Source organism: Coccinella septempunctata, chromosome 5 (assembly GCF_907165205.1).
Source record: "Coccinella septempunctata chromosome 5, icCocSept1.1, whole genome shotgun sequence".
Lineage (NCBI taxonomy): Eukaryota > Metazoa > Arthropoda > Insecta > Coleoptera > Coccinellidae > Coccinella > Coccinella septempunctata.
The window spans coordinates 4,663,990-4,691,884 of record NC_058193.1 but is presented as its reverse complement, the minus strand read 5'-3'; the positions used below and the strand labels follow the sequence as shown (position 1 = coordinate 4,691,884).

The 27,895-nt window shown below is 32.3% G+C and overlaps 5 protein-coding genes across 5 annotated transcripts in view; 2 read left to right on the top strand and 3 right to left on the bottom strand.

Moving 5' to 3' along the window:
- The window catches only part of LOC123314349 (probable RNA-binding protein EIF1AD), a 30,932-nt gene extending 13,340 nt beyond the window's left edge, over positions 1-17,592 (bottom strand). Inside the window, exon 1 of the mRNA XM_044899599.1 lies at positions 17,376-17,592. The gene's annotated coding sequence lies outside the window, so the exon portion shown is untranslated. The remainder of the gene's footprint in view (positions 1-17,375) is intronic.
- LOC123313202 lies at positions 896-3,716 on the top strand. Its single transcript, XM_044897962.1, has 5 exons — positions 896-1,290; positions 1,451-1,573; positions 2,144-2,479; positions 2,703-2,903; positions 3,400-3,716. Exons 1-5 carry the CDS (start codon positions 1,095-1,097, stop codon positions 3,714-3,716), a joined length of 1,173 nt encoding a protein of 390 aa, XP_044753897.1. The 5' UTR covers positions 896-1,094.
- Positions 12,369-15,705, top strand: LOC123313201. The gene is made up of 7 exons (XM_044897961.1): positions 12,369-12,763; positions 12,924-13,046; positions 13,617-13,952; positions 14,176-14,408; positions 14,802-14,961; positions 15,235-15,337; positions 15,642-15,705. Exons 1-7 carry the CDS (start codon positions 12,568-12,570, stop codon positions 15,703-15,705), a joined length of 1,215 nt encoding a protein of 404 aa, XP_044753896.1. The 5' UTR covers positions 12,369-12,567.
- Positions 17,593-18,825: 1,233 nt separating the features above from the next.
- LOC123313200 (probable RNA-binding protein EIF1AD) lies at positions 18,826-19,131 on the bottom strand. Its single transcript, XM_044897960.1, has one exon. It carries the CDS (start codon positions 19,129-19,131, stop codon positions 18,826-18,828), a length of 306 nt encoding a protein of 101 aa, XP_044753895.1.
- A 7,983-nt stretch (positions 19,132-27,114) lies between these two features.
- On the bottom strand, positions 27,115-27,423 carry LOC123313199 (probable RNA-binding protein EIF1AD). Its single transcript, XM_044897958.1, has one exon. It carries the CDS (start codon positions 27,421-27,423, stop codon positions 27,115-27,117), a length of 309 nt encoding a protein of 102 aa, XP_044753893.1.
- Positions 27,424-27,895: the final 472 nt, after the last annotated feature.

Genomic DNA, 27,895 nt, shown 5'->3' with positions numbered 1-27,895 from the left:
TGTCGGAAATTTTTCTAGTGGTGTATTATGCATTAATAGGGTTAAGGAAAGTGATATTATTGAGGATTGGCCTTGTGAAATGATTTATGCAAAAATTTTCAAAATTCCTGGTGTTACAGAATTCATAACATTTCCTATTATACATACCACAATCCATAATAAATGAGAAAAATGTCAAATTCTTGTTGTAATTTCAATGTTATCTCCATTGGTAGATGCGTGGTGACATCAATCAAATTTTTTAGCTTGTAGCTCTAGAAGTGAAAAAAAATCAATCATATGCGTAAGGCCTAAGTTTTTTCTTTCATCACATTTTTGGTGTAGAAAAATAATTAAATTTTTAGTATTCAGAAATTAGTTGCTGTACATCAATTTTTTTTACAAAGTAAGTCCTCTCCCTCTGAGCTAAAGCTAACGAATTTGGCTTATATTTCCTAGGGGTGACTCTTCTATTCTCCTACACCACAAATGTAACATTAAAAAGTGGCTGTATTTTGGCTTGGTTACCTTCTGATATTTGAATAATGCTACTGCTTTTTTTTTGTATTTTAAAATTTTTATCGCTTAGGATTTAAGGCTGCTGTACCTATATTTGTGATGTAACAAAGTATTATAGCTGCTCTGAAAACATTTTCCAATTGTTTGTATATAGTCGCGGTCTTTGATGAACTCAAGTTCAATGCAAACTTTACTAAATTTATTCAATATTGAATTGCCCTTGGTGAAAATCCATAATTAAACAAAAGAAACTGAACTACATCATTTTTACTACCGATAAGTTTTGTTGCCACTACTTATGAAAGGAATACCCTCCACACCACTATAGTGGTGTGGAGGTACCTTTAAAGGTGTTTCGCTATTACAAAAACTACTTTTGTGGTAGTTTGATGTTCAGTTTCTTTAGTTTTATTTATCAAACTTATCCATGACACACTCCGTAAGTATCGGATATATGTAAAGTGAAAATTTTTAGCTTGATGGTAATTTTTTTCTTAAAATAAACTTAACATAGTATTGTGAAATATTTGAGGTGGAATCTATCTTCATGTAATTTTTTTAATAATGATTATGTTTTTTTATAGTTACTGATAACAATGAAGAAATACGCAATCATTGTAGACGAGAATAATGAAAAAAGAGTGGTTCCAAGTAAATGGATGATGAATAATAATTCAACTCTATTGTGGCCACCTTACAAAAATACGGAGAAAATTCGAAGAGCTATTTTACAACTGGAAGATCCCTCAGAGGATTGGGAAGACTATCAAGTTGATTTTATAAAAAGCAAAGGTTGATATTTCTAAACTAACTAATACATGTTCCTTAATTTGAACATCGCAATGGGGTTTGAATTATTTTTTTTCTTTCCCTACGAACAAATTAAATGGAATTCCGGAAGTTATTTCAATCTCGATTCTTATTGAAATTTCATATGTTAAATTTGTTGTAGATGATTATGTTGAAGCTGTGGCTGAAATCAAAGCTAATTTAGATGAACTAAGTGGAGGTAGCGATGCTGAAAAAATGAAAAAATCCAGGGCAAGAAGAAAGAAAATTTCTTATCAAGGTCTTGGTAAGATTTCAGTAAAAAAATTATCAGATAATTGAATCAACCACTAATCATTCAAAATTCAATTCAAAATGTGGCAGGAAATAGGACAAAGAAATAGATGGTAACGTTTATTTACATTCGTGGCGACGTTTTGCAAAGGTGTCCCTCCGCTTCTTCAGGCCTGCAATTTATTAAAAGTAGTATTAACATGGTATACAGTTCACCAAAAATCATCAACTAACTCACCAAAAACATGTATCAACTTAAGCAAAAGTTAAACATTACGTCAGGATGAAGAGGATCAAGAAAACCATTAATATAACTCGGAAACAGAAAAACGGCAGGCCAGCTTTCTTAAAAGAACTCTACAATAGTATAACTCAAACTACCATGTACAATATCTACTCATCAATCCAGATTGATGTATACCATGTAAATATTCCTCTTAATAAATTGTAGGCCTGAAGAAGCGGAGGGACACCTTTGCGAAACGTCGCCACGAATGTGAATAAACGTTACCATCTATTTCTTGGTCCTATTTTCTGCCACTTTTTTGTCGTTTTTATTCGTATGCAATGTGTATTCTTGTAGGAGATTACAGTGGAGCTGTTGCAGACGCTGAAATGAAGGCTGATTCAGATGTACCAAGTAGTGAGAGTGATGTTGAGAGAATCAAAATTCCCAAGTCAAGGGGAAAAACAAGTTTTTTCGAGAACAGAAATAAAAGTATTTCGATAGATTCAAGAGACAGTGAAACTGATGAATACGATGAAACATTAAAAAATACAGATGAAAACACCTCTAAATCATTGCCTTCATCTCTTTCATTGTGTATGTCACCTCAAGTTCAAAATGGGCCCACAGTTGCAGATACTCAGATAGATGAGCAACTAAATTCAGAAAGGGATATACTCTTCTCCATGCATGGTAAATATAAGTAGCTAATATAAGACTTACATGTGCATGAACACTACACATGTGTAGTATAGTAGTATGGTATAGTATACCTATGGTATACTAAAATACATGAGGCATTCAAGTGCAGGTCTCTAGGTAGAATCTCTCTCTTTATCGCCTTGACTATCCCTTGAATAGTGAATTTATAAATTAGCTTTTCTTAGTGAGATAGTGAGCATAGTATTCTTTGTAGGTATGTTGAAAAAAATAATGACCAGTATTCATGCATTGAGCATGAAGCAGGACAGACTAGAAGGAAGACTGAGGCAGTTAGAAAGTCGCGGCCTCATAAATAATACAGTAGCTAGTGTTACTTCAAGTTTTATGGTGAACGACGCTATAGTCAAACGTTTTCCGATAGTTATGTTTCTTTGTTATGGTATTAATTCTTTCCGTGAGACCTCTTAAGTATGGAAAACTGCAATAAATTTTACTAGATTCTTCATTATCATTCGTACTAATCGTGGACTTGGGGCGAGATTGCAGGTGTTGGTTGATCAACCTTCTAATTAAACTAGCAGGATAGTTATTAAGCCTCAATATAGAAGTGATCTTGTTGTGAATTTCTTGGTGGAATATAGGGTCACTTAGTGTGAAAGCCCTATATATTAAATTTTTAGCTGTTCCTATCCTTTGGTTGAGAGAATGTTGAGAATGGTAATTAATGACCCCCACGAATAGTACGAATGATAATGAAGAATCTAGTAAAGTTTATTGCAGTTTTCCATACTTAAGAGGTCTCACGGAAAGAATTAATACCATAACAAAGAAACATAATTGCATCTTAGCCTGCTATAACAAAAACACTCTGAACAACTTCTATACTAAACTTAAAGATCCACTCCCTATAGAAAAACAATCCAACGTTATATATAAGATACCATGTTCAGGTTGCAATAGTTCATATATAGGTCAAACCAAACAGCTTCTCTCTAATAGAATTAAACAGCATATATACAGTTGCAACACACATTCGTCGAAAGATGACGACAATAAGACGGCTTTAGTCGAACATCACATCAATACCGGTCATATATTCAATTTCAAAGATGTCACTATCGAAGATTCTGAAACTAATTACAGAAAACGTACTATCAGTGAAATGATACATATAAAAGCCAATGATACTACTAATAAAAGAACTGATACCCAAAATTTGAGTAGAATTTACAACATCCTTATAAACAAATATAAGAACAAAAGGTAAGAACACTGTTGTTGAGCCTCCTGCAATAATTAACACTTGTCACCATTTACCCAATTTATTGACCACCGACTATAATTGTCCTTCTCTTTATATGTATATGTCCAAAATTATTTGACTCTTTGATTGTGTGAGATATGTACTTAAGGATTAAGTTGCGCATTGAAAATGTTATTTGACGATTGTTCACACTGTAAATATAATAAGTAAGTATAATTAGATGTGTAAAATGTTTTTGAACACGATCAATAATTGTCAGTCATCTATCTTCAGTTGACGTGTGCCAATATCGTTCAATGTGTAGTTATTAATATGTTTTGGATGTTAGAGAGGAAAGATATTTTTAGTGTTTTTAAATTTCCATCATAACTACAGCAAGTTTTGTTGATGATCGAAACAGGTTGACGATCATATATATGTTTTTAATTTCAAATAATTCAAATGAATTAGGTATTTATGTTTATATCCGTAAGTAAGATTTCATTTTAACATCTGCTGCTTTCTAGTCATGACCCACACAGCATGGAATATTACAGAGAAACATTTCAAAATATTTTCAAGAAAGATTTCTTAGAAATATTTACGAAAGGTTTAGGAAATATCAACGCCAAGATAATTTTGAAGGCAATGATCAAATATTTCCCTGATATGACACAAATATTCTATGGAATATTTCATCGAACAACGAATTTATATTTCATGAAATATTCTATGAAATATTTATGCAAGCTCCTGCAATATTTCAGGAAAAGAAATATTAATGTCTACCAGAACATATGTAACAAATGTTTTGTAAATTTTTCAACAATTATTCCCTTAGGATGTACATAAAATATTTCAAGCAAACCTATAAGGAACATTGACAAAATCTTTCATTTATATTTCAGTGCAAGATTTTCAATCCAAAATTGAAATTTTAGAAACATTGGCCGAATATTTCTCCAATATTGAATAAATATTTCATGGAATATTTCTTCGAATAAGTCATTAATATTTCATGAAATATTCTACGAAATGTTTGAGCATTATTTTTCGATATTTAAAAAAAAATTTTCGATGTCTTAGAGGACATATACGCAAAAAAACTTCCAACAACATTCCAACAAATATTTCGTCGGGAACTTTATTAAATATCCCAAGCATAGCTTTAAGGAATATTGACAAAAACTTTCATTAATATTTTAGTGCAAGATTTGCAACCCATAATTGAAATCTTGAAAGCATTGGACAAATATTTCTCTGATATGACAGAAATATTTTAAGGAATATTTTATCGAACATCGAATATATATTTCATGGAATATTCTACGAAATATTTATGCGAGCTTCTGCAATATTTCAGGAAAAGAAATATTCAGTGTTCCAGGACATATGTAAAAAAATTTTCATAAATTTTTCAACAAATATTCCGTTAGGATGTACATTAAATATTTCAAACATACCTATATGGAACATGGACAAAATCTCTCAATAATATTTCAGTGCAAGATCCTCAATCGAAAATTTAAATTTCAAAAACATTGACCGAATATTTCTCCAATAGTGAATAAATATTTCATGAAATATTTCTCCGAATAAGTCATGAATATTTCATGAAATATTCTACGAAATGTGTAAGCATTATTTTGCGATATTTTAAAACAAAATTTCGATGTCTTAGAGGACAGATGCGCAAAATAAGTTTAAAAATTTTTTCAACAAATATTCCGGCGGGATCTTAATTAAATATTTCAAAAGTAGCTATAAGAAATATTGACCAAAACTTTCATTAATATTTTAGTGCAGAACTCTCATCAATATTTTCGGTGCAAGGTTTTCAATCCAGAAATTTCAAATCTTAAAATCGTTGGACGAAAATGAAATAAATATTTCATGGAGTATTCCTTCAAATATATCCTTCAAAGGGTATTACAAGTGAATAATTCATTAATATGTTAGGGAGATATCTCAAAAGTTCCTTAAAATTATTTCTGGGGGAAAACGAAGTTCATGTTCATGAAATACACTGAAACAATCTACCTTACAATTAAAAGAACATTGTAAATATCTTCCATTGACTTCACAGAAGTAATGTACCATCAATATATTATAAGCAACAAACATATATATTAATATATTTTTGCAAGGCCTGCATGGGGGCCTTTCATATGTCTTGTTCCAAATCCCTTTCCCTCAAAGGTACTGCCTATTGATGAGCAAAAAAATTGTTTTATTCGGCATAATGCTATTTATTGAATTGTCATTTACATCGAGAAGAGCAGATCACAATATTTGTCATCATTTCTGTTTTTAGCTTTTTCTCCTGAAATTGTTCGTCGAAAAAGTCGAGACACAAAATGTGCTGGATTCAATATATTTATCTTTCGAGTCAAATGTAAGAATCGAAAAGATCTGAAAAAAAATTCATGGGTTTATCTTTAGGAATTACAACAACTGTAGAAGACGCGACTGAATTATTGAGAATTTATGAGATAGGGATTGTGCGCTTTATAAAAATAATTTTTTCTTCAACTTCTAAACACAATAAATCAAAGAGAAAAGAGTTTAGAACAGAACAATATAAGGCTACTCTCTTATCCAATCCCATATTTTCAAATCAGAGGTATCTGTGGCCCGCGCGCTTTAAGCTGCATTCACAATCAATTCGCGGGCCGAAGTGCACTTCGGCACGAAATTTACCATTCGCAATAATCTTGGAACCAAATACTCAAATGAATCAAAAATGTAACTGATCAAAACATAAGCATCAGCATCATCTATAGCCGGCACGAAATTCCTTGCCGAAGTGATAGTTTGCAACTTGCAAGAAATTTTGTCTTGAATTTTATTGTGAATGGTAACGGAGAACGCCATCTGCTAAGCTTCCTTGCCGAAGTGCACTTCGGCCCGTGAATTGATTGTGAATGTAGCTTTACTCCGCAACAGCAGTAAGAATTTAATAAATTATCCATTCGGCCAGCGACGACCTCTGATTCGGCTTGCGCCGAAGCGGCTATCTAGAGCCAGCTGCCCAACGGCAGCAGCGATGCCACGTTTGATGATTATTCCCTACATTTCATTTCTAATGTTTGCAAATCCATTAGAGGGTCTTCATAAATGATTGTAATATCGAATTTTGCTTTGAATTATTTCATGCCGTTCTTTACTCAGGGCCGTTAAACTAAATATCATATATAATTTCAAAATTGACTGCCACTAAGATGTTTCGAACATTTATAAATCCTGTATTATTCTGAATACAAAATAGTTTCAAATTCACGCACCTTCTGAGCTGGAAGAAATGAATAATTTTGAAAATAGAATTCTTACTTTGTATCATATTCTCTATAGACTACTGTCACGACCCCTGTATTATTTCATTCGATTCTCTCTACAACAATTTTCTTAAATGCTTGATTAAAAATAAAAATCTGGGGTATTTCATTCGAAATCTGCCTGGCAACAAAACATTTTGGGGTATATAGTTGAGTGAGGAGTTTCTCTAATCTCCCATACTGTATTACTGGAGAATAAAAATTTACAGACCTGGCAACGCTGAAAACTAGTCAGAAGCATGCAGTCCATTTACTATTTAGAGCGCAAGCCTATTCAAGTAAAAAGCTGGAAGCTTCCGACTGACGCGGCTGCCATTTTCAATTTTCGTATTGCAGTTTGCACACAGAATCAATTTCTTATTATTATTGTACTGTGTTGTTTTCATTGTGTGTTGGGAAGAGCAATCTGATTTCCTACATAATTCTAGGTAAGTACCTTATTTCCATTTTTTTTATTCACGTGTTATGACATCTATTCGTATTCGTGTACACGTGCATGAACCATGAACTTATTGCATTATTTGTAATTGATTATTGATGTACTTTATTAATTAATCAATGAATCAGTGAGTTTATGTGTTATGCTCGTGCACAGATTATTTCAGTTACCAACTCTGCTTTTGTGCAATTTCTCATGCTATTCCTTTTTTTCCCTGTATAAACCTAAATGATCATGATATTCAACGAATAATTGATGGACTAATTGTCGTTATCTGTGTGCTTTTCTTAATTCTGTGTTTGGATCTTTTCTACTTCGGTACGAAATTTTAAAAGGTGTTTCCTTAGCCTAGATCGTTTAGAAAAAACGTTCCTATGAACATATATACGTCCGGAGTTGCTTCGCTTCTGAGATACAGGGAGTTTGAAAAACGATTTAGCTAGAACTACATTGAAATTATTAGGAACAGTCAGTACAGTTGCATCTCATTGCGCACCACAGTCAACATGATTGAAAGTATTTTTAGATGGAGCAACTTAACATTCAACCTTTCGGTTTCATGTCTTTTCTTCAAATCATTCCCAGCTGGTCTGCAGGTGTTCGTTATATGCAGATTGGCTTAATTTTGTTTTGTTTCAAAAAAACTGATTTTATTATGAAGTGGTACAACCCAACTTCACGGACGATGATCGTTTTTGTTTGTAATTCTTTTTACATGCAGTTTTTCATAAGGAATCGATAGGTACCAATCTCAACTCCGGCAGGCTCGTAGTTTAGGAGGAATTAATTTTTTTAAATTGCATTTTTCCAATATATTTTGATAACTTCGATATTTTTTTCTAGGTTTATCAGTCAAAACCACAGAATATCAATTGTAAATTGTGTTGTTTCTATACTACTTTCCGAACGTCAATGCGTGTGGAAAAGTAATACTTTCGAAACGCTAGTAGGAAAACCCATTATTCAATTTACATTTTACACTATCATTCCAAAATATTTAGGTGCCGATTAACCGATATATCATATAGGCAAGCATAACACCATAATAAACTAGCGAAGCGAAAACCGGGGAAGTCCCGTTTCATAAATCCGTTACGAGAAAACGTTTTTAATTGGTAATGAGTGATATTTCGGACAAGCCTCTAACATTCTGTTTTTTCGATGAATAATGATGAGACCTATGAATGATTTTCCACAGGTTTCTAGGTCCACGATATAAAGTCTTCATTAGGCTAGGTCCACGATTTAAAGTCTTCATTAGGGCTCTAAAATGGTACAACATGAACTAAAATAATCTTAAAAATTATATAAACACACAATACATAGTGAGGAAACTTGTTCTGAAAATTACAAACTTACATTTTCACTTCCTTTAATTTTGATCTTGGCTCAGTGGGAATATTAGGTAGACAAACAAATAAAAAAAACGGTCATTGGATGAAATGATATCCATAAGGCAGGACAAAAATTCCATCAATAAACGAAACGACATGAAAAATTTGTATACTGCGTACTACTTATTAATTGGAAAAATCAAAAATATATTGAAGTTTGTTGTTCAGACCTACTTGTGTAATTTGATCTCATGATCTGCGCAAACTCCAGAACATCTAATTTGTTGACCTCTGTCTTTTCAAAGTCTTCCATAAAAGCAGTTGTTGTCATCTCCAAAATTTTAATAATTGACAAGGGAACCACACAGTGAAAATGTAAGTCGATAATTTTCCGAACAAGTTTCCTCACTTATGTATTCTGTGTTTGTATATTTTTTGAGATTTTTGTAGTTCTTGTTGTACCATTTCAGAGCCCTGATGAAGATTTTTTTTTTGATCCGTAGAATGATTCTATAGTTGAAAATTGAAATATAATTCTTCATTTTGGTATCGATAGGTGAATATTCAGAAAATGCCGAGAACTCGAAAAGGAACTTTACCCACAAGTTCAAGACACATTCAGCGATTAGCGCAGAAAAAAACTGAAGACTATTTAAAATGTATCGAAACTCGACCATCATTTCTTGAAGAAACAGGCCAGTGTTCCCAGTCAAGTGATTATTTCATTGATGAAGTTGTTACACACGCTCCCAGTATCGATAAAATCTCTATTACACAAGAAGCTCATATTTGTATACCCAATGAAAATTCAAAAAATAACATTCATTCATTGCCGCAGGAAATGCGTTCTTCAAATTGTAATTTTACAACGCCTACTATTTATTTTGACAACTCTACTACTAGCAATTTGAGTGCTGATGATTTGGATTCAACTTATCGGTATAGTGATTCTGATGCAGATAGTATTCCAGAAGATGATAATGATTATGCTGGCGTTGAAGACTATTTTTGTTTATTAAACAATGGAGATGTTGATGGTCGGAAATTTCGAGATGCTATTATTGAATGGGCGAAATCGTATAAAATTCACCACAATGCTCTGAAAGCTCTATTAGCCATATTGAACGCCTTCACTGACACTGTGTTTCCTAAGGATCCTCGAACTTTGTTGAAAACTCCGCTATCTACAAATATTGTCAATATGGACGACGGTCATTATTGTCACATTGGCTTCAGCAATGCACTAAAGATAATTGTAGAAAATCGAAATGCTTCTGATCATAAAACAAATTCTATAAAAGTTATGGTTCATGTGGACGGAGCTCCTTTAGGTTCTTCAGCCGAAAAAGGTCTTTGGACCATATTGTGTAAAGATTCCGAATTTGAAAATGTTTTTGTTATCGGACTTTATCATGGCGTTAGTAAGCCTAAAGATCCTAATGTGTTCCTTAGAAAATTCGTAGAAGAAGCTACTGCGGTTTGCGTTAATGGTTTCGAGATTAATGGTGAAATATTTCAAATAAAAATACATGCTATCATCTGTGACGCCCCGGCTAAATCGTTCATTTTGAATACTAAATATCATAGTGGTTACCATAGTTGCAGTAAGTGCACTATAGAAGGAGAATTCCACTCATCAGTTTGCTTTCCCGTAGCAGATATTAATATTTAAAAAAAATATTGCACTGTTAATCTAAGAACTGACGAGGCATTCGAAAACTGCGAGTATTTGGGCGATTATCAAAAAGGGTCAAGTATACTGAATACTCTACCAGACGTAGGATTGATAACAAATGTACCTCTCGATAGTATGCATTTAGTATATTTGGGTATAATGAAACAGAAAATCAGACTTTGGTTAGGAGAAAAGGGAAGGGGAAATAAAAATTATAAGTTATCCGCTTCACAGATCAACATAATTTCGGAAAGGTTGGAAAATTTGAAACACCACTTACCATTTGAATTTAACAGACGGTCCAGATCTTTGAAGTTTTGGAAGCTTTGGAAGGCTACGGAATTCAGGCATTTTTTATTATATTTTGGACCAGTTATTTTGCAGGACGTTCTACCGTCAAACGTTTATTTTAATTTCCTAATGCTCCACGTGGCCATTACTATATTATCTAATCCAAAGTTAGTGAAAAATAATGATAATATAGCTTACGCTGAATCTCTATTACTGGAATATGTAATCGGTTTTCAAAGAATATACGGTGCCGAAAATGTATCATTCAATATTCATAATTTGATACACTTATCTAAAGATGTTCGTAAATATGGACCTTTAGATTCTTTCAGCTCATTTCCATTCGAAAATTTTATTTGTTCGTTAAAAAAATTAGTTAGGAAAGGCCATAAGCCATTGCAACAAATATCAAGAAGACTTGTGGAATATGAAAATATATTAGTAATAAGGAGTCTCCCAATCTTGAACAATAATACAGTTGAAGCCTATAAAGTGCACTTCAACGGAATTGTTACGGATCACCGTAGGTTTGATGAACAATTCAAACAGTTGAAAATGAATTCGTGGAATATAAATATCAAAGACGATAGAAATAATTTTGTTCTGCTCGTTGATGGTACTGTTGTCAATGTATTAAACATAGGTAAAAGTGATGGAATATTATATTTGATCGGCCAAAAGTATTGCAAAGTAAACGATCTCTATACTGTCGGAAATTTTTCTAGTGGTGTATTATGCATTAATAGGGTTAAGGAAAGTGATATTATTGAGGATTGGCCTTGTGAAATGATTTATGCAAAAATTTTCAAAATTCCTGGTGTTACAGAATTCATAACATTTCCTATTATACATACCACAATCCATAATAAATGAGAAAAATGTCAAATTCTTGTTGTAATTTCAATGTTATCTCCATTGGTAGATGCGTGGTGACATCAATCAAATTTTTTAGCTTGTAGCTCTAGAAGTGAAAAAAAATCAATCATATGCGTAAGGCCTAAGTTTTTTCTTTCATCACATTTTTGGTGTAGAAAAATAATTAAATTTTTAGTATTCAGAAATTAGTTGCTGTACATCAATTTTTTTTACAAAGTAAGTCCTCTCCCTCTGAGCTAAAGCTAACGAATTTGGCTTATATTTCCTAGGGGTGACTCTTCTATTCTCCTACACCACAAATGTAACATTAAAAAGTGGCTGTATTTTGGCTTGGTTACCTTCTGATATTTGAATAATGCTACTGCTTTTTTTTTGTATTTTAAAATTTTTATCGCTTAGGATTTAAGGCTGCTGTACCTATATTTGTGATGTAACAAAGTATTATAGCTGCTCTGAAAACATTTTCCAATTGTTTGTATATAGTCGCGGTCTTTGATGAACTCAAGTTCAATGCAAACTTTACTAAATTTATTCAATATTGAATTGCCCTTGGTGAAAATCCATAATTAAACAAAAGAAACTGAACTACATCATTTTTACTACCGATAAGTTTTGTTGCCACTACTTATGAAAGGAATACCCTCCACACCACTATAGTGGTGTGGAGGTACCTTTAAAGGTGTTTCGCTATTACAAAAACTACTTTTGTGGTAGTTTGATGTTCAGTTTCTTTAGTTTTATTTATCAAACTTATCCATGACACACTCCGTAAGTATCGGATATATGTAAAGTGAAAATTTTTAGCTTGATGGTAATTTTTTTCTTAAAATAAACTTAACATAGTATTGTGAAATATTTGAGGTGGAATCTATCTTCATGTAATTTTTTTAATAATGATTATGTTTTTTTATAGTTACTGATAACAATGAAGAAATACGCAATCATTGTAGACGAGAATAATGAAAAAAGAGTGGTTCCAAGTAAATGGATGATGAATAATAATTCAACTCTATTGTGGCCACCTTACAAAAATACGGAGAAAATTCGAAGAGCTATTTTACAACTGGAAGATCCCTCAGAGGATTGGGAAGACTATCAAGTTGATTTTATAAAAAGCAAAGGTTGATATTTCTAAACTAACTAATACATGTTCCTTAATTTGAACATCGCAATGGGGTTTGAATTATTTTTTTTCTTTCCCTACGAACAAATTAAATGGAATTCCGGAAGTTATTTCAATCTCGATTCTTATTGAAATTTCATATGTTAAATTTGTTGTAGATGATTATGTTGAAGCTGTGGCTGAAATCAAAGCTAATTTAGATGAACTAAGTGGAGGTAGCGATGCTGAAAAAATGAAAAAATCCAGGGCAAGAAGAAAGAAAATTTCTTATCAAGGTCTTGGTAAGATTTCAGTAAAAAAATTATCAGATAATTGAATCAACCACTAATCATTCAAAATTCAATTCAAAATGTGGCAGGAAATAGGACAAAGAAATAGATGGTAACGTTTATTTACATTCGTGGCGACGTTTTGCAAAGGTGTCCCTCCGCTTCTTCAGGCCTGCAATTTATTAAAAGTAGTATTAACATGGTATACAGTTCACCAAAAATCATCAACTAACTCACCAAAAACATGTATCAACTTAAGCAAAAGTTAAACATTACGTCAGGATGAAGAGGATCAAGAAAACCATTAATATAACTCGGAAACAGAAAAACGGCAGGCCAGCTTTCTTAAAAGAACTCTACAATAGTATAACTCAAACTACCATGTACAATATCTACTCATCAATCCAGATTGATGTATACCATGTAAATATTCCTCTTAATAAATTGTAGGCCTGAAGAAGCGGAGGGACACCTTTGCGAAACGTCGCCACGAATGTGAATAAACGTTACCATCTATTTCTTGGTCCTATTTTCTGCCACTTTTTTGTCGTTTTTATTCGTATGCAATGTGTATTCTTGTAGGAGATTACAGTGGAGCTGTTGCAGACGCTGAAATGAAGGCTGATTCAGATGTACCAAGTAGTGAGAGTGATGTTGAGAGAATCAAAATTCCCAAGTCAAGGGGAAAAACAAGTTTTTTCGAGAACAGAAATAAAAGTATTTCGATAGATTCAAGAGACAGTGAAACTGATGAACACGATGAAACATTAAAAAATACAGATGAAAACACCTCTAAATCATTGCCTTCATCTCTTTCATTGTGTATGTCACCTCAAGTTCAAAATGGGCCCACAGTTGCAGATACTCAGATAGATGAGCAACTAAATTCAGAAAGGGATATACTCTTCTCCATGCATGGTAAATATAAGTTGCTAATATAAGACTTACATGTGCATGAACACTACACATGTGTAGTATAGTAGTATGGTATAGTATACCTATGGTATACTAAAATACATGAGGCATTCAAGTGCAGGTCTCTAGGTAGAATCTCTCTCTTTATCGCCTTGACTATCCCTTGAATAGTGAATTTATAAATTAGCTTTTCTTAGTGAGATAGTGAGCATAGTATTCTTTGTAGGTATGTTGAAAAAAATAATGACCAGTATTCATGCATTGAGCATGAAGCAGGACAGACTAGAAGGAAGACTGAGGCAGTTAGAAAGTCGCGGCCTCATAAATAATACAGTAGCTAGTGTTACTTCAAGTTTTATGGTGAACGACGCTATAGTCAAACGTTTTCCGATAGATTCTAAAGAAAAATTGGAAATAATGGAAAACGATTTGAAAAAACGGAATATTTTCAATGATGTGGTGAGTTATTTATTTTTTAATTACCTTTTCTACCTTCATTAATTCTATAACTAAAAAAATTCTGCTTTGAAGAGTAAGTTGAATGAATTATTTTCAACTCATTTTGGACATACTTCAGCTGTTAAGAAAAATCATACCTATGCAACAGTATTTTAGTTTAATTGCCTTGAGATCATTTTTGAAGTTATGGATGAACCGCTTGGGGTAAAAAGTTAATTATGATAATTGTTTTTGTAGCCAAAGTTCAGATAATTCTAAAGCTTTTTCTGACATTTAAGGAATCAAAACAGAAATATATGCTTGTATTCGGGTAGAAACGTTATTACCCTCCTTGAAATATAGATCTTAAGAATAAATTTTTCTTACTTACCAAGAACTTGATTTACTTCACAGGTTCATTTCATGAAAAGCAAGGGCGGAAGCAGTGCACATGACTTAATTTATAATATATTAGGATCTGTGGTGACAAATGATCTTGCATCCCATTACAGCTTTTACGGGCAGAAGAAAAAAGGCAAATTTCAAGAATTGCTTTTATGCTCCTGTATTTTCTGTAAGTATAAGAAACAATGCTATCTTCCTACACTCCTGCACTTAGTGCATAACATAAAAACTTAAATTTCTCACTATTCCATATAAAATTTTTTCTTTCTTCCATGTAAAGTGATTATGACATAATGAAAGTGATACGTTTTCACATTTGTTCACTTTTTTATGAAAGAAAAATTCAATTCATCAATCTTTTCAAATGATTACTTTTGTGAATATTTATTTATTCAAATTATATAATTTCACTATGATAATAAAGCTCTTATCTGTTTTACAGTTGCCGTAAGAACAGTTAATGACAAGATCACAGATGCAGAAATCATTACCAGCATTCGTATGTGGTTGGACAACTCAAAAACGAGGGCTGAAAGAAATAAGAAGTAAGCTAAAGAATTTTACTATTTCCTGAGATTATTCATGTTTTTTTTCTGTCCACCTTCATGACAGAAGAAATCTTTTTGTTGTTCCCGATACTTGGTATCAAAAACATGAATTTTTTTCCATCTTTTCAATAATAGAAATATCCCATTTACTTACATTTTTAAACCCTTCAAGAAGAAAGTATATGTTTTATCAAATTTTTTACCTTATTCATTCATACAAGAATGAATTTACATAACTTCAATTTTTAAATTATATGAAGCTTTGTGATTCTAAAGTATTATAAAAATATATTCATTTCAGGAATGCCAGTAGTGGTCGACGGGTATTCTCCCTGGTCATGCCGGAAGATATACAGGAAGATTGAGAGATGAATGGTGTTAAGATGATGAATAGATTCCAATAAAAAAATTTTCACTGATTTGCAACTACTTAATTCAGATGAAAAACCTTATGCATATATTATTTCCAGGAAATGCGTTTGAATGTTTCAATGGTCAAAAATTATACTCTGAAATCTGCCTGAAAATATTCTCGCAAGATTTGTTTGGAATAACAGGAAATATTTCTCAAAAAAAGTGAGAAAAGTTTTCAACATTGCAATTGTTTTGAAATTTTTCAGCAATAATTCATTATTTTGTGAAAGTTTCTAACAATATTTCGCAGAATACAGGTATGGCTGGAATATTCTAAGACATTTGCAATATTGAAAACTTGTCTCACATTTTCTCGGAAATATTTCTTGTTATTCCATACAAATCTTGTAGAAAGATTTCAGAGTATCATTTACGATCATTGAAATACAGATGAAAGGAGTTTCCTCAATATTTTATGAGTCATTATCAACTTAACAAATATTGAAGAAATATATTTCGAAAGATTTCAGTGCCCTTCATTGGAATATTGTGAAAACCACTCGTGAATATTTGAAAAAATATTTCCACCATCTCAAGCTTATCTTGCAGAAATATTTCACCGTCCCTTTGAAGCAACAATATCTGTAATATGATTGAAATCTTCAGAAGAATCGTCATGCAATGTTTCTGAAAATATTTCGAATATCTAGACAAAATTTTTCATGAAACATTTCAATGTGAGAAAAAGTAGGACATAACTTTATTTCATGAATATTTCAGTGAAAGATTTATTAAATATTCAGAATCTTGCTTACAAATATTTCATAAATATTTGAAAAATTTACATGCAATGTTTCTGAAAATATTTCGAATATCTAGACAAAATTTTTCATGAAACATTTCAATGTGAGAAAAAGTAGGACATAACTTTATTTCACGAATATTTCAGTGAAAGATTTATTAAATATTCAGAATCTTGCTTACAAATATTTCATAGATATTTGAAAAATTTACATGCAATGTTTCTGAAAATATTTCGAATATCTAGACAAAATTTTTCATGAAATATTTCAATGTGAGAAAAAGTAGGACATAACTTTATTTCACGAATATTTCAGTGAAAGATTTATTAAATATTCAAAATCTTGCTTACAAATATTTCATAGGTATTTGACAAATATCCTTTGCTATGTGGGGATTAAGGACAACCCAATTGTTTTGTATGTGATCAAACAATAAATGTCCGAAACGTCGACAAAATTCAACTGGGCTTAATTCCCCCTTTTACCAGTATACATAGTCCAATATAGCCTCGATTCTCAAATTCAATTTTTGTAATAAACTTTTTCTTCTAGCTCCTTTAGTTTCCACAATAAGGTATAGAGACAATTTGAGTCGGACATCCTGTACGTGTAAAATTTTCATCAATTTTATATTTAGTCAGTTCTGCAGATTCTTGATATACCGAATTTATTTTTACACCAACTATTTTACTACATTTACACTATTTTACCTGACATTAGCCCAGTGTTTAATCATCATAAATGCGCATTATTATCGAAGGATTATGTATACATCATGAAATTTCTTCGAATACAAATTCTATGGAAGCCTCAATTCTTGAGGGAAATAAACAATAATCTGACAAGTTTAGAGACCTGTATACAAAAATGGTAGGTACCTAATTATGGTGCAATAAATTTTCCAACTGTGCCGCACAATTTTTTCGATGATTCAAAGGACCATTTAGAGTCTGTGAATGTTATCGGATCTGTAATTGAAAGAGGTATGTATATTCTTTTCGGAACCACTCTTCTCTAAATTTCTAGAACTCTGGCCTGTTTGAATAGAATTTAACTGAGATGTTTGTCATCAACATAAGCATATCTTCATTTTTATGTTTTTCTTTATGCATAGTTACTTTCTATTCAATTTTTATTATCTGAGAGTTGGAGAAGCCTTCAGTCCAATATCGAATAGCCAAGTCCAAAAGAAGGAACTATAAATACTATATATACACTTAGCAGATTAACTTATACTCATTTAATTTATTTTTTAGGTATGGATAACTATGACTGTATATGCATGCTGAACATTCAACTTGGTCCTACTTTGAGTGCATGTGCATTATTATCATTATATTGGCTGGACAACTACCTATATTTTGATGGTAGTGAAATTTTAAATTGTGTTGAAAGGGTGTTTTATACAATTCTTCTTCTTGTTTTACTACAAATCTGAATCTACATCGATGTTATACTCGAGTAAAATATTAATGCACATGCAGATTTGTATATACATTCGACAAGTCTTAGTGTTGTAATTTATCAAAAAGAAATATTACTACTCATCATATTTTAACAGTTTTTTAGAGCTTCAATGATCCAAGTAAACTTGGATCCTATCTGAAAAAAAAAATTTTTTTTCGAAAGTTGCATGTTCAACAACTCTGTAACAAACTACGGCCCGGAAAGCAAAATAATGCTCAAAATAAATAATGTGTGCTGTATAACTCATGGATTTCCAGTTGCTAGGATTGTTCTTGGGTAAAAATTTAACAAATTAAAATATCTCAATAAATTTTTTTGTACTTATACCCCTTGCCTTCTGACACCCTCAGTTGATGAAATGACAATAAGTATTATAGTATTCTTGAAACAACATCAGAAGCCATTGCAAAAATTAAAAGAAATATGAAATATGTCAATTTCAATACCAATAATAATTTGAATAAAATTATTTAGTACGGTATTTTTTATCTACTGTTTTTCTGGAAGATATCAGATATATCAACGTGATCTAGTTGAAAGCAATAATAACCATTCTATCAGAAACTTACAGCAAACGTTTCAACAATAAAATACTATGTAGTTTTGAACCTTTTGAGACTAATTTTTTTTTTGATTCAGCAACAAGTGGCCATCAATCCAACGATATACCTACATCGATTAATGAAAAATGTCAAAAATTTGCTGCCTATATTTCATTACTTATTCTAGGACGAACTGAAAACGACGGGATTCATATTGAAATGAAAAACCTCAAATCTGTAGATTTTAAGGGTAATATTTATTGAAAAGTTCCTAATTTATTTACATTTTTACAATTCAAAATACTAATTGCCAAAGTGATTACGTTTCACCAACACTATCATCGTCGCTTTGATCACTGTCACTGGGATCATCTTCACTAGAATCATTGCCACTGGAGATTTCGATCATTGCTTGTACTCTGTTACTATTCCTTGGGATATCATCGTCGTTATCATCATCACTTTCCTCCAATTCTGGTTTTTCATAGAACGCAGCAGGCCATATTTTGTCTTCCTTGAAATACTTTATATGTTGGGTGATCAAAACTCTAACAATTTCACCTTTGACCTTAACACCTTCCTGAATAGGTTGTATTATGACGAAACTACCAGGTTTAACCCACATGTAGTGGCGGTATCTCATTGGCATGGACACAAGAAATCTGGTTTTATCTGCGGTCTCTTCATAATTTCCTGGGATTCTTATCAACAAAAATGAAAAATTCCATGCTCCATCAAGTTTTGCAACTCAGAAAATATTCTAGTTTGACATTTCTTTCGAAAAACACAAAGAAAATCAAATATAATTCAGATAAAACCCGTAATCAGGAAGACACATTGTCACAGGGTATTTCGGATTAGCTGATAAGACCGCCATTTTAACTGAGGTGCACACAAATACTCCTCCATATACTGAGAAAATGTCGTTCACTGAATATTATTCATCGCCCAGTGTTGATATGAAATTGCGGTATGGTAGAAAACTGATTGATCCTGGAGACAATATTGGCTCATACAATTTAATGATTTTTGATGATACATGTCATAAATGGTCTCTCACCTTGACGTCAAACCGAAGTGCTTTTTTTCTGAACATTTGAAACAATATTTTTTCTGTAGAAATCGGTACTCATGAAAAGAAATATTTATTTCTGGAGTTTAGAGAATGGAAATGAGAAAATGTGAAAATAGTTCGATTCGGTACTACCTTCTAACTTCACAAAATTTAATGAGATGTAAACTAATTAAAAATAGTATGAAATATTGCTAGCGTGAAATCCCCCTTGGATAGGTAGGTACTACAATGAAAGGTAAAATTAGCAACAGAACCGACAAATTTAATTAGAAATGGAAAAGATTGCTTTCAAATAGCGAACAATATATAAAAAATTGAAAATATTGATTTATTATAGTGAGAATAATTGTTACTTACTGCAAAATTTTGGCTCCCAAATAGTCTTTTACGTTCAGGAATTCAAATATTCCAATCTTCAGGGCACACCTAACTCACGGATAGACCGAAACCACACTCTGGAGAATATTCCGCACTCTGGAACTTAAAAACTTATACTGAAGACAAGGGTACTTTACCCGGCACTTGAGTAGTAAAATATAGTATATACATCATTCAGTTTGAACCAGCATATCAGTTTTCAACGCGAATAAAAAAAAGAAAAATGAAAAAATTTAAATCTCAATCAAAGACTTTCCATATATACTTTACGATATTTTAAAATGAATGATGTGGACTTAAACTCAGAAAAAAAATTCTGCCAAATTAACCTTTGAGTTTCAGAAAATCCACTTCCCCTGCCGCTTCTTCATGTCTATTATCTTTTCATGGTGTACCTGCATCATAAATGGTTCATTGAGACAGATATCCCCTACCTCTATATAGTATATTATATAAAACACTCGATATACACAGGGCCGCGCCGCCCTCAGGGACAGAATGGGCAAGGCCCAGGGGCGCCGAGTCTATAGGGGCGCCTCAGGCGACCCGGTCGCATAACGGTCTTTCATGGATCATATTCCAGAAATAAATTTCGCACAATTATAATGAAATTCGAAAATTACTTTTTGATAATTAATGCATAAAATAATATGAATCTCGAAAATTTATGAGCCCCTCGTATATTTCTATAGAATAAGAATATGGAAACTTGGTTGTATCTTGCACCCCTTTCAGAAAACAACGATGTGATTGTATTGGAGAATTGAAAATAAAAATCCTTTCAGAAATATCAAAGAAGCCGTCTCGAAACCAAAAACCGATCGGTGATGAGATAACGCTCATAAAAGAGAATGCCGACAAACTTGATAAGTTATATCCTTAATAAGTTGTAATAAAAAAGTGTCCACTACCGTGACAGTTATATTTAGGATTATGATAGGACGGCGGCGCCTTTAATGATTTCGGATATTAGATAAATTTGTGCATTTGCGTCCGACTAGATATTCATTTGATGCTATGAACTTTTTTACACGAGAAGTTTTCTAGTCCAAACTCAAAATTCCGCCCCTGATGCCAAACAGACGTACGTTATTTGCAAGAAAAAGTGCATCGTGAATCCTTCTTAGATTTTTAACTGCAAATCGTGGTATACACTGAGACTCAATTAAGGTGAATTATAGATTCATCATTCATTCTACTATCGTACTGCCGTAATAACATTAAGATGATATATATTTTTTTAATATTTATGGTGCAGTTCTGATTTAGAATTTCCATGCGTGCCGCAGCCAAATTTCATATAACATATTGTTTTTTCACCACTGAATAAGAATATTTCCTACTGGTTAATAGTGGTGAATTAATAATTTGTGCAACTAGTTGGGAAAAGAATTATTTTTCGTAATGAGCGCAAAAAAACGCGAAATACGAAAAATAGTGTTTCACAATGTGATTCACACAATATTTTTTCTAATTTTGAATATGATTTTGTTATAAATTCAAATTAAAAGTATGAAAAATGTCCTTAAAAGCTTTTCTCGGAGATTCCTTCAAAATTGTCTAGTGACGGAAATAATTCAATTTTTCACAACGTTAATATGAAAGCAAGTATCGTTTAATCATCAGTTACGAAATATTTTGCGTAACTGGTTGCGAAAAGTGAAACGTTTCAAAACGTCAATGAGTTTCAAAAAGTGTCACTTTGTATGTCAAAATTAGAAAAAAGCCTTGTCGCTGTCAGAATAATTTGAGGAGAGTAATTGGTTCATTCAGAATGAATGAGTATACGATTTTCACAAATTGAGTTTCAAACCACGACACGTGTTTCGCTATCACAATAGCATCTTCAGGTGGGTGAATATTGTGTTAGCAAAACATGTGTCGTGGTTTAAAACTCAATTTGTGAAAATCATATAATCTGTGTTAATTTCAACTATGGATTTTAGTCAAGTATCGGCCACATCAATTCAATGAATGAGTATAAGAATCAGAGAATCAGAATGAGTATGAGAATCATTCAGGTCGTTTTTTTCGACAAAAAACACTTGCCGACCTCCTACCTCGTTAGAAAAAAAGAGGATTTGTTTTTATCCGAAGAATACTTACAAATGTCAAAAGAGGAGAAAAAACCATCTTGTTTCTAAAACGGAATGGAAAAACGGAAGCGTGTTGAAAAATTTCAAATTTTTTCAATTTATTGTTATTTACAATGTCAATCTAAGAAATAACAAAAAGGGGCGGATTTATATTATTCGCCCAGGGGCGCATCTTTGGCTAGGCGCGGCCCTGGATATACAGTTTGGCATCAGATGGTGGCCATTTAGGAAGATTCTATCATTCATGAATTCGCAAATTATGCAACAGGTTGAAACACAATTCTAAAATATGGCAAAGCGGAAACATAAGGTATAATGAGAAATTTATTGAGGCCTAATTTATTTGGTCCAAATATTGTTTATTTGATAGAAATGAATATCGTTTTGTTATCTCAGTCTGAACCTTTTTTTCCCAAAAATATATAGTTAATAAATAATCAATTTATTTTCAACATAAAAAAAAAATTTATTCTCCACTTGTCGACCAATAGATGGCAAGCTTCCCTATAGGTATTAATATACAGGGTGTCCGGGGAATAACTGTACATACTCTTACCAGAGATAGAGTTAGACTAGCTGGTTACGGATTGACTATAAAAAATTAATTTCTGGATTTCCCTAGAAAGCTACAGGGTGATTTTCCAACTTCATGGAAATACTTAGACCATCATAAAATCCAAACTTATTGACGGATATTATTGAAACTTGGGAGGTTATTGACACATGCTAAGGTCAAGTCAGAAATATATCAATTATTTCATTATTCCAGGGCCGGACTCATTAATATTCATTTAAAGTGTTCAGGGCAAAAAAAAACACTTTGTATTTCAAATGACAAATAATTGATTCGTTCTTTAGGAAGAAGCTGAATTATGCTTCAATTCTCGGTATCACTCAAAGTTGTCACATCAAGAATTATTTTTTTATGAATTTTTGAATTTGGATAAAGTTCGAAAATTTGAATTTTTCACCATGAAGAGAACTGAAAATGTCATGTTTGAATATAAAATGCGAATGTATTAGTAGAAAATTCACAAAAAAGGTCAGAGCTTTAATAAGCACTTCAATAACGAAACAATAACAAATGAAAAAAACTGAAATACAGTAAAGTGTACCTAATAAAAATAAAAATAGGAACGAATGAATTGCTGAGTCAACGATATTTCAAAAGTGGTTCGAAATGAAAACCAATAGCTTGTATACATTTCTCTTGCCGAATTTTCAAATTGGATACAGCCTTTCGAATCATATCACCATTATTTCTTAAAATATCGCAACAGTTGATTATTCTGTTCATCAGCTGTTCTCTTCACTGGAAGAAGTGTAACTTTGGTCTATATCATTGTTGTCGAACACCCAGTATACATAAGAATAATTTTGAAATATGCTTCTGTATACCCTATACACATCACCAATTTTTTTTTTTCAAAATACCTTCATTTACTCCCTCAAAGTGAAATCCGCGTCTGGGGTGGCCACCCAGATTATCAACAAATTATTATCTTCTTCACCTTCAGTGACTTTTTCAAGAAAATTATTTATTTTCGACCTGCACAAGATGACTGTCCTGTTCAGGTAAAAAAATTGCAATTTTCGAACTTTATCCAAATTAAAAAATTCATAAAAAAATAATTGTTTATGTGACAACTTTGAGCGGTACCAAAAATTGAAGCATAATTTAGCTTCTCTCAAAAAAGCTAATCAATTATTTGTAATTCGAAATACAAAGTGTTTTTTTTTACCCTGAACACTTTAAATGGAGATTAATGAGTCCGGCCCTGCAATAATGGAATAATTGATATCTTTCTGACTCAACCTTAGCATGTGTCAACAACCTCCTAAGTTTCAATAATATCCGTTAATAAGTTTGGATTTTATGATGGTCTAAGTATTTCCATAAAGTTGGAAAATCCCCCTGTAGCTTTCTAGGGAAATCCAGAAATTAATTTTTTATAGTCAATCCGTAATCAGCTAGTCCAACACTATCTCTGGTATGAGTATGTACAGTTACTCCCCGGACACCCTGTATATGCATTTTAGTTAATAAATTGTTTTCTCAGTGTAGTCATTCTCTCGGACTGAAAGCTTAGGACGTCCTACGTCAGTGTTGGTAAATCAAAGTTACATCCAGAAATACAGACCTGACATTTTCATTCAAACATTTATATTATGAAAATTTTAGGAAGAAAGAGATGACGACTGCATTGGCGTGCTTCTGATAGCATGAAATTTTGCGTTTATTCACCATCTTTAGACGATTAAAAATTTCGAAAAGTGTCTTAATTATAGAGTGTTCATTTTTTGAATTATCAAGACCACCACCTTTATGGATATAATTTGAGGAAATTCCTCAGCATCCACTTTATATCATCTTTTTTATATTATATTCATATATTTATATCCAGAAAAAATATGAGTCGACTAGATTCAGATATAACATCGCATTAATTTGCTTCCACTGAATATATTCGATACCATTTGATGAACCATCGATCTCGAAATATTAACACTAGAAAGAGGAGTTTTCAATTAAAAAAGCAGTTCTTTGCTTTTAAGCAATTGCATAGGTATATTTGCATCGTAAAATCCGGTAAAATCTATCGTAACCATCTATTTTTTACAATTCAAAAGTGCATATGTGATGTTCACAAAGGCACAAGTAGAAGTTGGTGAATGATTATGGAATATTTCGGGCATATAATGAGAAGCAGCCAGAGATATGACTTGTTGCAGCTCATTCTGCGGGGAAAGGTTGAGGGCAGAAGAGGGCCTGGTAGACGAAATAAATCGTGGCTAAGGAACTTACGGATATGGTTCGACACAACAACAGTAAGCATTTCATGCACGCCATGATAATCACCAATATTGTTAACGAAGAGGCACCATTACAAGAAGAAAAATTATCATGGCAACGACATTCATGTGTGCAACCTAACTCTTTTGTAGTTATAGAAATTTAAGAAAATATCCCATTGATAACTGACTGTTTGAAAAAAATTAAAGGTTAAGTGCATTAAATGTGTTAGAACACACAAAGTACACCACTTAAAACTGCTTAATATCACTGTGGTTCAATTAATATAGATGATTTAAATAGAGATGACAAATGGTGCGATAAATGCGGCGATATTACAGAAGACTATTTTGTTTTTCAAAAAACCTTTCGAAGCGTCCTACGTTATTTTTGGCGTGTTGACAAATGAATTTTTTTTTATGTTTTTCTATGCGCCTAGGCAACCCAACATGTTCACGATGCAACAATTTCAGTTGAAGCTGACTTCGATCGATCTAGGTCTAGTAGAATGAAAAGTAATTCTACAAATCACAAATACCTACATATTCAAGTGTCAGTCCCGTTCAAGCTCAGACTTGTCTGAATTTCAAAGTGCCAAGATTGTACAATTTATTTCTTTTTTTAATCTTGGTCGTTTCTTGAAATATTTGTAACTCAGATGTGAAATAATTTTTTCGATTGATAAATAGTGGTCGATAGTAAGAAGAAAATTATATCTGTTATGTTTTTACGAAAATACACAATAAAAAATGTTATAGTAAATTACCATCAGTTCCAAAAGCATGCCGATCTTTTTATAAGCGCACAAAGTTCCTGGGGACCCTTCAAATGAAATGAATCTTTCACCGTTTGCTGCATAAGAATTGTCACAGCCAAAACAAGGAGAGTTGCTATATGAACATTTTTCATTCAGTTTTGAAAAGATGACATTGAAATACAATTCTATACATATCCCATATCCTTCTCATCAAATAATAATTTTTTTCCAAAAATTCCGACTTATGCAGCTGTTTGGTGTGACTGTTGCGAATATCTTATTTATTCTTATCAGTACTAAATGGTCTAAATCGTTTTCTTTCATATTCTTTCTCAACTTATTCGATTCGGTAAATTTATTTCAGTGTTACATTCTATGTGGCCTGTTTATATTCATAATGTTTTGAAGGTTTATATACATATTAAATGAATATGATTCGTAATTCTTTCCTGTTGGTTAGAAGCGTCCGCTCAGAATTTCGCAACCGCAAGGTACTGAGATCGATCCCGGGCTAGAGAAGGAATTTTCTAGTCCATACTGTTACGGGATGCCATTCACTGTTGGGTTCAAATTAACAGTGCTGTGCCTAAGGTGGCGTAAGGACACAGTAACAAAGCCTACACAGAACACAACTGATTCTCCGAACTCCCACAAGCTTTCGGAGCTTCTTAGGGGTACTTCGGTACCTATAGAGAATCAGGATAATATGAATATATATGATAGCAGAAATCAATAATTAAATCGTGAACTCTTTTTTCTTGCTCGAGCTTTCGAGATTATTTATTTAGAATCTCTTCACCAGGAGAACTGAAATTCAATAATACGTTAGTGAAAAAACTAAAAATGAATATTATAAAAGGCTTACGAAATTGAAAATATATAAATTAGAGTTGAAATAGTGTACAAATATATGGAAGATCATCAACAGTTTATAGATCTTCAATTTTGACACAGAATTTCACTCGACAATATATAATTTCACAATTAAGATACTACTACTGTAATTAGAAATTTCTTGAAATATAGGCATTACCTACTTGGAATCGAAATAAATTGAATAAGAAAAAATGCATCTTAAACCACCTTTCTCTTCTCGCTTGAGCAAGAAAAAAGAATTTACGATTTAATTGAATATTGCTGCTATCCCACAAATGAAAATCATCACTAAATGAATATATTCGAATTCCGAAAAAATATACTACATATATCCAACAAAGTAGAGGCCTAAAATTTGTTTCGTTCTGGGAGTCCCAGTTTTATTGATTCGCCACTGGATTACTGATATACTTATTCACATATCGTCAATCTGTTACAAGCTGAGTGCCATGTTCAGTTACAAAACATCGAGCGGCAGTGAAATTTCATAACCTACTTTAGGACGAATTAAAAATTCATATTGAAATGAAAAAATTCAAATTTGGAGATTTTCAGAAAAATTTATTAATTAGCAATTCCTTAATTATATTTACATTCTATACAAGTTTTCGAATAAGTAATTACGAAGGTGGTTACGTTTCACCAACACTATCATCATCGTCACTCTGATCGTTATCACTAGGATCATCTTCACTGGAATCACTGTCACTGTAAATTTCGATCATTGCTTGTACTCTGTTAGTATTCATTGGGATATCATCGTCATTATCATCATCACTCTCCTCCAATTCATGTTTGTCATAGAACGCAGCAGGCCATATTTTGTCTTCCTTGAAATTCTTTATTTGTTGGGGGATCAAAACTCTAACAATTTCACCTTTGACCTTAACACCTTCGTGAATAGGTTGTATTATGACAAAACTACCACGTTTAACCCACATGTAGTGGCGGTATCTCATTGGCATGGACACAAGAAATCTGGTTTTATCTGCGGTCTCTATTTCGTGTAGATTGTTCCCTTTGCTGGCCGTTATTTTCACTATTTGCTGATTTTCGGCAGGTGGTGAGTAGTCATACACTTCCCTCATGATGTGCTTCCTTGTAGTTGCTCGTGACACAAGTCGTGGCATATCTGAAAATAATTGAAATAACTCTTAGAACAAATCCAGAAAAAAGCAAGATTGTCATCAATAATCTTGATAAAGAGTATTTTGATTTCACAGCAAGCTTTGAAAATCATCTATACAAACAAAATTCCGTCACACATAATTCACAAGTTATTTTACTCGTTCCAGGAAACTAGAAATATGTGATTGCAATCGCGGTATCATAGAAAAATAACCAATATAACAATTCAATTGCAATTGCGGTATCATAGAAAAATAACTAATATAACAATTTAATTGTTTGTGA

Excerpts from the sequence above, each read along its gene's own strand:
- LOC123313201 (XM_044897961.1), top strand. The coding sequence starts at position 12,568 with ATGAAGAAATACGCAATCATTGTAGACGAGAATAATGAAAAAAGAGTG. Across the intron at positions 12,764-12,923 it reads TGATTTTATAAAAAGCAAAG|ATGATTATGTTGAAGCTGTG; the intron begins GTTGATATTTCT and ends AATTTGTTGTAG. Across the intron at positions 13,953-14,175 it reads TATACTCTTCTCCATGCATG|GTATGTTGAAAAAAATAATG; the intron begins GTAAATATAAGT and ends TATTCTTTGTAG.
- LOC123313200 (XM_044897960.1), bottom strand. The coding sequence starts at position 19,131 with ATGTGGGTTAAACCTGGTAGTTTCGTCATAATACAACCTATTCAGGAA.
- LOC123313199 (XM_044897958.1), bottom strand. The coding sequence starts at position 27,423 with ATGTGGGTTAAACGTGGTAGTTTTGTCATAATACAACCTATTCACGAA.
- LOC123313202 (XM_044897962.1), top strand. The coding sequence starts at position 1,095 with ATGAAGAAATACGCAATCATTGTAGACGAGAATAATGAAAAAAGAGTG. Across the intron at positions 1,291-1,450 it reads TGATTTTATAAAAAGCAAAG|ATGATTATGTTGAAGCTGTG; the intron begins GTTGATATTTCT and ends AATTTGTTGTAG. Across the intron at positions 1,574-2,143 it reads AATTTCTTATCAAGGTCTTG|GAGATTACAGTGGAGCTGTT; the intron begins GTAAGATTTCAG and ends GTATTCTTGTAG.